Source organism: Elephantulus edwardii, unplaced genomic scaffold (genome assembly GCF_000299155.1).
Source record: "Elephantulus edwardii isolate Elephantulus edwardi_28Jun2011 unplaced genomic scaffold, EleEdw1.0 scaffold00032, whole genome shotgun sequence".
Classification (NCBI taxonomy): domain Eukaryota; kingdom Metazoa; phylum Chordata; class Mammalia; order Macroscelidea; family Macroscelididae; genus Elephantulus; species Elephantulus edwardii.
In genome coordinates, this window is record NW_006399782.1 from 5237521 (window position 1) to 5250279 (window position 12759).

Here is a 12759-nt window from a genome sequence, read left to right on the forward strand (position 1 = left end):
CACACCCTTAGCTCTCACACTCCTGCTTCCCCCCAAGCCCTGCTGGGGAGCAAAACTCTTAACAACTTCAACTCAGGAGGCATTTCCCAAAATAGCATCTTTGAAGCACTGGTACATTCAGAGTTTCATGGGTAAATTAAAATAAAACAAAGCACTTCTACCACTATTCTATTCCTAAGGCCATTTAGAAATTGCTGGATTACTGAGTTAAATGACATTAAACCGGCTTGGCATCCAAAATAGCATTTCCTCCAGGCCGTTAGTGTGCTATTATGAATTTCCAAAAAGGGATAGAATATGTATCCTTTTTTGTAATGAATTTGACCCTCTCCCATTAACATGTCCCAAACAATGTTTCACAGAGCACTCATTTGGGAAATGCTGCTTTCAACAAAACATAATGAGAGGTAAATAGGATAGGAAAGGACATTCGACCTAGATAAGGCATGCCAGAAACAAACTACAATGGCATTTGAATTTTCTGCTCCATTTATATAGATAATAGCGAGCTGGCTCTTTGTAGCTGATCAATGCAGGAAGAGTCTAGATTCGGGCCCTGGGCAGAATGGACTCAGCCACAGGATCCCAGAGCTGTGGTCACCCCCTCTCCGCTCCTCATGGCTCTGCCCTTCACGCTCCACAAGAGTATGAGTGAGAGAAATCAAAGAATAAGGAGCAGAGGCCTTCTGGAAAGCAAGAGTGACGTTAGCTTTGGAAACGTGCTGCAGAAACAGCTGTGTCATCATTATCCACTCCAAAGGGCCAGAAGGGAGGGCGCTAGATAATCAGAAACAAATAATAATACAAACGGCGTTTCTCTTTGGCTGGGGAACGCAACTGCGCGATTTGCTCTTGGCAGCCTTCCCTTCCAAATGTCTGGCTCAGGCGGATAATGAAATGAGTTCACGCTCCCTGAGCCCCCAGCGGCTGTCGCTCCGCCAGGCTCAGAAATGCTCTGCGTGGCAGCGAAAGCCAACCTCTGGTCAAACATTTGCCAAGAATGATCCAGGCTGCAGATTGAGGGACAAGATACCCAAGGTTAATTTTTTTGTAATTAGAGGTAAGGGAGAAGAAAAATAGGTTCATCTGGGAGAGCGTGCAATCAGAGTGCTCCTTTGAGACAAGAATGGCAAAACTTCATCTCACATTCTTTGGACATGTTGTCAGGAGAGGTGGACATCATTCTTGGAAAGATAGACAGTCAGAGAAAGAGAGGAAGGCTCCCCGATAAGATGGACAGACACAGTGACTGTAACAGTGCGTTCAAGTGCATTCGAGAATGTGAGGCTGGCTCCGGATAGGGCAAGGTTCAGACCTGTTGTTCACAGGGTTGGTGTGAGTCCTAGTGGACTTGACAGCACGTACCAACACCTGGCCTGTTAAGAGCGGAGAGAGGCGGAGATGGTTCGGCAGTAGAAAGCTTGGCTTCCATCCAGGAGACACAGGTTCTGCTTCTGCCCTGTGCACCTTCTGTGCAGGCACCTGTCAGGCAGTGGCTTGTACGTTGCTGTGATACCGGGCAGATCTCAGTGGAGTTTCTAGGCTGATATAGACGACATTTGGTCATCTACTTTTGAAACCAGCCAGTGAAACCCAGCGAGCCCAGTAGCTGGTCCACAACCACAATGGGGGTGGTGCAGACTGGGAGTTTTGTTCCATTGTGTGTGCAACAAGAGCTGGAGATGGCAGGCGCCAACAGTATACATTTAAAAAGGAACGCCCCAGAGGAAGACAGGAAAGTCTTGGAATATTGGATTGACAGCACAGTCTGCAATTTGCCCCTGCAGTGCCCCTTTCTAACTTCAACCCGAAGAGCACTTGGGAGTGTCTGCTCCTGGCCCCTGGGGCATGATAGATTAATGGGGGAGTGTAGGGCAAGCAGAAATAAAACACATGCAGACTCAATGAAGGCAGATAAAGCCCTCACCTTCCCTTCCTACAGAACAGCCAGGAGCCAGAATTGGCTTTAGGTCAGCTAAAAAGCCCCAGGAGAAAACAACTCTTGCTCTAAATGTTTAAAACATTTGCTTCCAGAAGAAATAGGCTTAGTAATTTACTTTATCATCCATTAAGCAATAATAAAAGAGGCAAAGAGACCAAAGGGGTGTCGTAAAGTAGTGTCCCTGTGTCTTCTTGTCTCTGAGCCACACTGACCCTCTGTCTCTTTCACAGCCTAGTTGGAACCTTTTTTTCTTTTACGAAAACAAAGTCCCTTTGATAGTGACTTCTGTAGAACTGGTTTTCTCCCTGCTGCCGTCTTGAAAGCCCCCTGGTCTTGGAGGCTGGTGTCTCCTTTTTGTCCCTGGGATTTCATCTTTTTTTTTTAGCATACATGTTTGGTGTTTTCTTTTTCAAAGAGGAGTTTTAAAACATCACACTAAATCAGGTCCAAAGGTAGAGTTTAAAATAGGCTCTTTTATAAGGAGAAATGATAGCATATATAATGACTGTTCATACTATAAAATCTTGATCTTAGAGTGTATGATACAGCTAGTTGGCAGTAGCGCCCAGGTTCTCCAAATTAGCCATCATTTTCCTCTGGTCTGCAAAGACTTCTCACTAACTGCCTTCTGATTTTGTTGCATGATCTCAGAATCCCTTTGCTTTCTCTGAAAGGTAATCAAACTGTCCTCTTTTCTTTTTTCTTCTTTTTTCTTTTTACTCCTGGGTTTTCTTTGTGTTTTTCTGGTGGGCAAGTTCTCTCTGCTTTCATGGGCCATCCTGACCACCGGAGAGAGACTGGAAGAGAGCGACTAGGAATATCAACAGTTCCCTGCAATGCACTGGCGACATCACTAGTCAGAGGTCCCCTAATCTCCCTGGCATTTCAAAGCAGCAAATCTCTACATTTCAGAGCTGACCAGTCTTTCCCTTGGGTGTGGGCCGCAAACCTTCAGCTGATTTCAATTAACAGACTGTTCTAGAAAGTCTCCTTCAGCAACTTGGGGTGGTTTTTTTAAGGCCAGCCTGATGTTAATACATGGCTGCAGTATATTACAAATTTCAACCCAGCCTCCAAGTTTGACTATGTTTATAATTGGAGAGCATTTTCCAGAAGTGGCCCAGAGCTTTGGTCCAGTGATGGAGGGGAAGTGAAGTGGAGGCCTGGTTAATACTGCTGGGACCTGGGGCAGCACCTTTCTCTGCAACAAGTCAGGAGGGGGGAACGGCGGCTGGCCAGGGTGAGTGACCAGACCCACAAGACCCTCTCCTGGGCCCCTGCCAAGTTAAGTCTCTGTAGCTTGCTCTCTCGGGCTCTAGCTGGTCATGGGGGAAATGCAAATATCACTGACCTCTGTTTCTGACTCCGGAATGTTCCATGAAGTCAGTCCCAGGAGATTAGGGTTTCGTGGCCAATTTTGGGATAGTTGAATTCTTGTGGATAGTTAGAGCCATTTTAAGTCTTTTCTACATTTCTTCTGCAATCTGCCATTTTTTCTTACTCCTTTTTAAAGTATTTTCTTTTCCTTTTAAAAGTATTTTTTATGATCTCTACACAAATGAGAGCATAGACCATTCACCAGTGTTTAGGTGCACAGATCATTGGCAGGGGTCACGCAAGTCACACTGTCACCATCTCTGCCCATCAAGTTTCGCTGCTGGAAACCCAGACTCTGTGTTTAGCGTTCTCATTGGCACTAGAAGTCACTGTTGACATTGTGATCTTATACAGGTAATTTAAAAAATAAGCTTATTATTTTTTTAATGCAGGTTTTTCCCACACACTTTATAATCGTCCCCATGCATTGTGTTTTATTAATCACCATTGAACTATGCCCACCATTGCCCCGTGTTTTTGGGTCCCCACCAGATCTTTTCTATTTCCTTTACACCCTCCCTCCAACCACCAAATTGTGTGACCCTGTGATTTTTTTCCCCCTACCCATCTGCACCCCTGGGTTCCCACCCCTTCCCCTCTTTGGTCCTTCATGCACATTTTACTAGTTATCCTTATATTTTTACAATAATGGTTTTATGCCCTATTTGTCCTTATGAGACTGAGTTAGTTCACTCAGCATAATGCGGTCCAGTCTCTCCCAAGTTATGTAGTATTGTTCAAAATCTTTGCTCCTGAGTTCTGCATAGTATTCCATTATGTGAATGATTCAGTTGTGGTTGGGCATTTGAGTTGTTTGCAATGCTATAGCAAATATTATTTACCAAGCTGAGATGCTGAGGATGGCGCAGGATAGGACAGGGTTTGGATTTGCAATGCTATAGCAAATATTATTTACCAAGCTGAGATGCTGAGGATGGCGCAGGATAGGACAGGGTTTGGATTTGTCATTTATAGGGTTGCTATGAGTCATAGTCGATGTGACAGCACTGACAAAAGGAACAAGGAGTATCAACAGCGGCAGCACTCCTCCCTGTCTTTGTGTGTGTGTGTTTGTATGGCTGTTTTTGTTGAAAAGTATTCTATTTGTCATTTCACATCCCCCCCCTTTGCTGGTACACAGCTTAGTCATATCAGTCCCCTTACTCAATGCTAGTTTTTCCATTACCAAAGAAAAACATGAATACTTCCCAAAAATTACTCCCATCTTCCTCTACTCTCCTGCCATTGGTAACCACTAACAACCATTGTTTTGGGGTTTGGTGGTTTGTGCGGTTTTCTCCCTCACTTATTATTAGAATAGTACCTACTCTAGTGGCCTCGTGGTAAAATCCATGCTACACTTCCAAAGGCTCATGATGGTTCCACAAGAGAGGAATGATAGTCTCCTCCCCATGTGATTTCCTGCCTTTGAAACCCTACTGGAAGGTCAGCTGTGAGTTGGTTCTGACTCAACAACACACAACAACAAACAGCAACTCTTGGCAGTTCATATAAGGGAGACCATGCACTGTTTATCCTTTTATGATGGGCTTATTTTACTTGGCATAATATCCTCAACATCTGTCCGTGTTGTAGTGTGTCTATACTGTGTCTAGACCACACTTGGTTTAGATGTTCATCTGCTAAAGGCTTTTTGACTTGGTTCCGTGGATGCTAGATCAATGTCTGCCGGTGACTTCTCTTAGGCCTCATTTTTCTCATTTGCCAACATGGAGAACTTGTCACAATGATCTCTAACCTCCCTTCCAGCCCTGACAGTCCATGTTAGTTTCTATACTCATGACATTGAAGTAACTTTTTTCTTAGGCCTAAGAAGTTAAAAAGTGAATAGTTATCATACAGGCAGTGCACTGTGCTTATACATCCCCTCCGTGGTTTTGCCAGACAGCCTCCAGACACCCTGCCCCTTTGGGCTCTGTGGGCGTGTTGGGTGAGGAGGCAGAGCAGCTGAAGTTGTCTGAGGCCAACCTGCACTCCAGGGCCAAGGCGTAGTTGTCAAGGCTGTGTCCCTCCGCAGACACAGGCTCTGGAACCCCAGCCCAGTTCCCCGAGGACCCCTATTTCGTGGCTGTAGCCCTCCTTGCTGACCACTGCCCAATACTGCATCTTCAAGTCCCCAAAAGGTAAAACTCAGCAGAGTTGTCATTCCCAGATCACCCCTCCCTAAAGTTTGGTCCCCATCATCCTATATGTGCCCACCTCTACCCTTAAGTCCACCAGAGTGGCCTGGGCACTTCCCCTTCTGTCATGAGCTTGATAACCCTCTCCTCAAAGCTCTACCCCTGCACCCCGAGGAGCTTTACTCCCCATGGAATGACGCAGAGTGGGTGGTGAATGCCTGATGCTGGGTCTTGACTTAGTGTGGCAAGGAAATGTGTGCTTTTGAGTCTGTTTTGACTCACACTGAACCCTTGTGAGTAGAAATACTCTGTTTCCCAAGCTTTCATTTTCATGGGAGCACATCTTAGGTCTTTCTCCCACAAAGCCACTGGGTAGATTCAAACTACCAGCCTTTTGGTTACTGGTTGAGCTCTTGACTGTTGCACCACCAAGACTCCTTAAAGTATAAATAATAGCCATTAACTGAACTTTTTAAGTGATCTCTTTTTTTTCTTTTTAAAAATAATTTTAATGAACATTTACAGATTTTGGATTTGTGATCTTTTTTTATGCCTTGTCTGATTTAAAGTGCTATCCTGAGTTAGGGAAAGGGCCTCACAATCCATAGTCTCCAGAAGGCTCTATTAAAAAGTGAGTTCCCTGGGAGAGAAACGTTCCCCTCTAATGTCCACCAAAGTCTAGTCTAGACGGAGTAACAGTCAAGTGGACACAGAGTCTTTGGGGCAGCTGGCAGGTGAGCATGTCTGGTTCTCCGGCCTCACTGACTTCAGATCCTTGGGGAGTCCAGGCCCCAGTTTGAGATGTGCCGTCCGTGGATGTGACAGGCCCAGGCATTGCTCTTTACCAGTCTGATGTATGAAGTGTTAAGGATCCTGCGCTGGGCATCCTGGGATTTAAGGTGAGGATATCAGACACTGGCCGTGGTGTATAGGGACTCATAGGAGGGCCTGGAACTCAGTGTTGTCACCCAGAAACTTTTCCTTGAAGCTGTTACCTCAGGCATCAGAATGTAATTGGGCTTGGCTCTTTTATTTATTTTTTTTTTAATTAAAGAGTGGGGGTGGGGTGTGTACCGTCAAATCAGATCTGACTGGTACAGTAAGAGATTGTCCCTCCTTCTCCAGCATCTGGTGGATTCAAACCACGCATCTCTGGGATTGCAGTGCAGCTTCTTGCCGCTAGACCACCAGAGCTCTCCTGGGCATGGCTTGAATTGAAAAGTGTACAACTCAGTCCTTCACATGTAGATCAGATACGCCTCTAAGTTTATATATGCACCCTTGAGAACCTTCTGGCTCTCTGCAACAAGAAGAGTGGAGCAGAAGCATTCCTTGAAGCCAGACATCCAAAGATGGAGGAAAATGAGAAAACCGCCCAGGGCCTGAGGGGCCCAGAGCTGGAATCTATGTTGTTGGAACACAGTTACGTGTTACATGTGTGAAGCTGTGGTACAGCATCTAACCTCCACCTTTATTTCTTCTTTCCAAAGGGATTGTGTAGAGTGTTTGCTGCTTCACTCAGGGAAACCGGCTGGTAACCAGACGTGCCACAGCTATTGCAAGGATGAGGTGGTTACGTGGGCGGACACCATCGGTGAGTGTGTAGAAGAGGCCCTGGGCTTCTGTCCCCTTTTGGAGCCAGGGAAGATACCCAGTGATTTTCTCTCCCACAGTGACCATCTTCAGGGATGCTTGTAGTAGTAGCTTTTCTCTTGAGGTAGAAAGCCCACCTTAGGCTTCTTTGGTGTGACTACTGGCTAACCAAGGTTCTCCACCTCTCCAGGGCACAAGATTACCTTGTTCGGTAATGTCCTGCCCCACTTCTGGAACTCAGTTCCTTCCTAGCTATATTTTTTTTATCCTAAGTACTCTGAAAAGTTAGTATACTTTATAGGTTAGAGAAAGAGAAGAAAATCCCTAACAAGGTAGATTGACACAGTGACTGTAACAATGGACTTTCAACATATCTGAGATTGTGAGGAGGGTGTGGAATAGGGCAAGGTTTAGATCTCCTGTTAATAGCATCAGCATGAGTCATAGTCAACTCAATGGCACCTAAGAACAACAACGTTGTCTACAGACTCCTCATCCAATTATGTAATAAAATACAAGTTGATTTGTTACTCACTGAAAGTCCTGTGAAATGTTCTTGTTGCTGTGACAAGACCCCAAGCACATGTATTCTCCAGAGGCTAAGCATCTTCTCCATCCAGTCAGTAAATGGAGAAAGAAAGGCAGGTACAGGACCATGGGAGAGGTCTACACGGGCAAAGCCTGGACCTGGTGCCTATCATACTGCCTACAGTTCATGGCTAGAACTCAATTACATTTATTTGCTTCCCTCCCTTTTTATGTGATTTGAGTGACAGTTTATAAAGCAAATTGGTTTTCCATCCAACCTTTCCTTAATGTATTAGGACATTAATTACCACTATACCCACAATATAACTGCACTCTTCCTGCTTCATCTCTGTGGTGCTTATTTCCCTTAATCTTCCTCCTCTACCCCTTCATGCCTTCAGAGCTTTACCCTGGGCAAGTGCTGCCGTTTTAATCTTATATGTTGATTATTCTACGGAGTTAAGTGCCTCCTTGTTGTTATTTGTTGTATAAGGGTGTCTGTTGAACCGTGTCTTAAAGTTGAGCCATTTCTGGTCACTTGTAACTGAAAAGGTGACTGAGGAATGTAGTCAAGACATGTGTGATGACTGATAATGAGTCTCCTCTGTGTCTGGCAGCCCACGTAGCCCTCAGGGCTGCAGACAGCAGAGGTGGCAGGTCTCTCAGCGGTGTCCAGGCTGAGCCTGGGACTGGGGCCACCTGGCTCTCCTCTCACCTGCAAGACATCCACTTGTGCTCACCTCAGCCACTCTTTCTTTTGTCATCTTGCCCACCTCTTGCATCTTGGGGCTCTTCTCATGCTGAGCACTCCAGCATTACCTCATTTGCCTCTGACTTTGCCTGTGGACAGAGCCGATGACTGACCATGAGTCCACAGGAAGAGATGGTCCTCCTTCTGGGTTAATAGAAAAGATTATTCAAATAATTTCCCCCCTCCTCATCTCTGAGTTGGATCCATTTCTTTTCAGGCAGCCATTGCTCTTAAGGCTGGGCAGTTTCTGAGGATGAGAGGAGCAAATCCTATCGCTTAGCCCTCAATGCATGCGATTAGGTTTGGAATGTATCTAGAACACGACACTGATACCAAGTCAGGATCGTCATGACTTGAACCATGACATCAGCCATATGCCTGTGGCTGGAACTCTCAGCCGTGACGAATGAGATTTAAAAATGCAGCCGCTGTGGAGAACAGTTTGACACTTCTGCAAAGGACGACCACAGTTGTCATGAAGTTATTCCTGTTGGGTGCTGTCGAGTTGATCCCGATGCATAGTGACCCTGTGTGGCAGAGAGGCACTGCTCCAAGGTTTCCTCGGCTTTGTTCTTGATGGAAGGAGACAGACCTTTACGGAAGGTCTTCTCCCTGCAGAGTAACTGAAGTGCTTAACTTGCCCAGGCAACAATTACACTCCCAGACACGTGCTCTAGAGAACGTAAAACGTATGTCTACATGAAATAGTCAGAAGGTGGAAGCAAACTCAGTGTCCATCAGCTGTTGAATGGATAAACAAAATGACATCACCACACAACAGAATGAATACTCTTTGAAAAAGAAATGAAATTCTGATACATGCCACAGTGTGGATGGGTCTTGAAAATGTTAAGCCAGACACAAAAGGCGTATTCTTTTATGTATATGAAAAGTCCAGAACAGTAAATTGATAGAGACAGAAAGGTGGATTCGTGGTTACCAGGAGATGAGGTTGGGGCTTCGGAATAGACAGTAAATAGGCACGAGATTTCTTTAGAGTTGCTGGAAATGTTCTGGGAATAGTGGTCATGTTTTTGTGTTGTTGGGGTCATAGTCTATGGGGAGTTGTACCGCTAACCCAGAGGTTGCACCTTTGGTGGTTCGAATCCCTCGACAGCTTTGCAGGACAAAGATGAGCAGTCCCCTCCTGTGCTACTAGCAGCCTTGGAAAACCTGCTGGAGGGTCCCAGCTCCTTTGTAGTGGGTTTGAGCTGGTTTTTTTGTTTTGTAAAGTTAGTGTTCAGGATCGATGTATCATTTCTACTTCGTAACTATTCACTTCACTCTTAATTCACTTTCCCCTCATTCCTTTTCCTCCTAAAAATGCAATCTGTAGGCCTTCCCAAGAGAAGCCTTGGAATGCAAACGATGCTTGCTGGAGCATTCTGATAACCTCCTCACGTGTTAGCAGTACTGTGGGGACAAAAGCAGATATGAAAGTGCTTGAGGAACAATCTATGTCCACTTGGCCACAAAAGCTGCCCACTGGTCCCTACACCATCTCGTTCTCTCTGAGGGTGACACCACTGTGCATGTGGGATCTCTTGCTCACATATCTCCTTAGCTTCTTTCTTAGCTGTTTTGTTCTTTCACATCCTGGAAGACTACTACAGGTTCTTGGCCTGTGCAGCCAGCCCTCAGCCCTGAGAGACAGGCAGGCCTGGCCTTTCCATGGCTACTCCCCAGGCATCAGGGGCTCCTGAAGTGTCTCTCCCTTTATCACTTTAATTTCCACCCTCCCTGCCCCACACATGGTTGGCTTCACTCATTCCACCTGGTCCCAGTAGGCACTGTAGAGGTTTGAAGGGCCCCTAACTCGTTCAGCTGCATCTAAAGGAATTCACCTCCCTGGGGCAATCCAGACCTCCGAGCTGGGCATGTGTTCTTTGTGAGAAATGCAAAACCATGCTTGCACGCAGTCTGTTCTGATCCTCTCTGCTCCCCCACCCCTCCCCAGGTGCTCCCCCCACTGCCTGTGCTCCCTCCCCAGCTGTGTGGGATTTTCTAGACACTTAGGGTATCTCTGCCTGATTTCCCTCCAGTGAACGATGACCAGGAGGCTGTGCTTTGCTTCTACAAAACCGCCCGGGACTGCGTCATGATGTTCACCTACGTGGAGCTCCCGAGCGGAAAGACCAACCTGACAGTCCTCAAGGAGCCAGGTGGGTCCTCAAGGAGGTGGGCCCCGCTGACGGGCAGGGGCTCGGGGCTCCAGTGAATGAGGCTGTGAGGGCTGCTCTAGAGATGTCACCACGTTCTCCTCTCTGTCCTTTCTAAACTCTAGAGAGAGGAGAGGTACGATTCCATGAGAAAACCAGGACACCAGATCTCCCCTCAACTCCTAGAGTTCAGAAGAAAGACTGGGGGACATTGGTGGGCAGGGCCTGGGCACAAGTGGGTGAGGGGGTGGGAGTCTTGGGAGGACACTCCCTGCCCCTGGTGGGAAGGAGCACGTCAGGTTTAGAGGAGACAGAGCAGAACCATGCGAGGTGGTGAGGAGTTATCATGGGCTGTGTGATCTGAGTCCTAGAGCATCAAGGAGGAGGGCAGGGCTGCCCTGATCCCCAGGGCAGAGGGAGGACCATGCCGGACTCCTGCAGCCGCTGCACTTCAGCTCCCAGTCCCTGAGGAGTATGGGCTTTCCTCCAACCCCCACCATCCTGTCTTGTGTTTGGGGCTCGAAGATGAAAAGGCTTTTTGCATCGAGTGACTGGGAGACTGAGATTTCCAGCATTGTCTGTTTTACTTTTGAGGGTGTATAGCGAAGGGTGTGGACAGGGAAGCAGAAAAGAAAATCGCTCTCTTCTTTACACAGTCTTGAGCACTGTTTTTCCAAATTGGGCCAGACCACTTAATGTGCCTTTTCTGGGCAAGAGGCAGAAAGGAAGCATTGCAGGCGGCCCGGGATGTGTGCCTGAAGCGATGAGGCTGCATTTCCCAGCACTGCCTTTGCGGTGGTTTGAAAATAAGCACATTCGCTCCAGTGGACGCCACACTGAAAAGCAAACTCAAACCCACGCTGCTGAGTCAATGCTGACTCATAGTGACCCTGCTGGACAGAGGAGAGTGGCCCCACGGGTTTCCTGTAAAGCTTTACCACAGCAAACGGCCTCATCTTTGTCCCGAAGGCCAGCTGTGGGCTCCCCACCACTGCAATGCCAGGGCACCGCAGGGTTTAGTAGTATTGGCTGGTCCAGCCCAGTTCTCAGCGTATGGAACCTCTTGGCCTCATAATCTGCCCCCTTTGCCCATCATAGTCTGGCAGTTTAAATTGGCATTTATGTGGGAGCTGAGACATTATCCAAGTGGCTGGGTCAGGCAAAATGCAGCAGTGATTCAGAACCAGTGGGGAAAGATTCCCATTGCTGTGTGACTTAGGAGTAGTCACTGCCCCTCTCTGATTGAGGAAACATTCCTGCTCAGCCAGGTGCCCCAGAAGCAATGGGAAGATCTAAAGAGAGGAGGACTTTGAAAGAGGGATGATGTTTTCTTTTCAATAAGCCCGATGGGCAGGGAGGTGGCGGGAGTGCAGAGGTGCTGGTGACTTTATGTCCTGTGCTTCCGGCCCCTCCAGAGTGTGGGACCGCCCCCAGTGCCATGACCATCCTGCTGGCCGTGGTGGGCAGCATCCTGCTGATCGGAATTGCACTCCTGGCGATCTGGAAGCTGCTCGTCACCATCCATGACCGGAGAGAGTTTGCAAAGTTTCAGAGTGAGCGATCCAGGGCCCGCTATGAGATGGTAAGCCAACAGGAAGTGGGCAGAGAGGCTGGTTCAAGCCTAGAGATGTCATTGCATTTTAGCAAGCAAACAAGGCCTACTCCCATCTTTGGCGTAAAAAGCAAAGGAACAGAAACTCAAAGGCTATGCGCACTTCTAGACCCAGAGGATGCCACTCCCCAGGATTGGCCCTCCCTAGCTCCAAGGGCTCAGGCTCAGACAGGAAGAACTTGACAGTGTTTTGGAGACACCTCCACTGTAGGAAATGACCTCAGTTTCTAGTATCTATGACTTCATGTGTTCTGTCTTACCTACCATGTAAACTGACTGCTCCAGAAAGACTGACCACATAGTAAGTATGCAGTGAATGAATACATGATGTGGTTTCTGAAGTCTCTTCCAATTTTAATAGAAACGGTCTGGCCAGCCACTTATTTCCAAGATGAGGTGTTAAAGTTCAGAGAAAGATAGGGCTTTCCCAGGGGTGCAGAGGCCGAGCAGGTACCGAGCACTGGCTGCTGCTGGGCTGGGTGGTGGCTGAGGGGGTGTCTGCAGCCGAGTCTGTTCCAGTGGATGAACTAACCCAGGTCTCTTACCTCTGTGTCCTGTAGGCATCAAACCCTCTGTACAGAAAGCCCATCTCCACACACACTGTGGACTTCACCTTCAACAAGTTCAACAAATCCTACAATGGCACAGTGGATTGA

At 47.3% G+C, this 12759-nt stretch overlaps 1 protein-coding gene across 1 annotated transcript in view; it reads left to right on the top strand.

Annotated features, from left to right (window-relative positions):
* ITGB5 (integrin, beta 5) overlaps positions 1-12759 on the top strand; it is a 198740-nt gene extending 185981 nt beyond the window's left edge. Inside the window, exons 12-15 of the mRNA XM_006884212.1 lie at positions 6951-7054; positions 10375-10494; positions 11907-12073; positions 12664-12759. Coding sequence (XP_006884274.1) covers positions 6951-7054; positions 10375-10494; positions 11907-12073; positions 12664-12759 — 487 coding nt within the window. The remainder of the gene's footprint in view (positions 1-6950; positions 7055-10374; positions 10495-11906; positions 12074-12663) is intronic.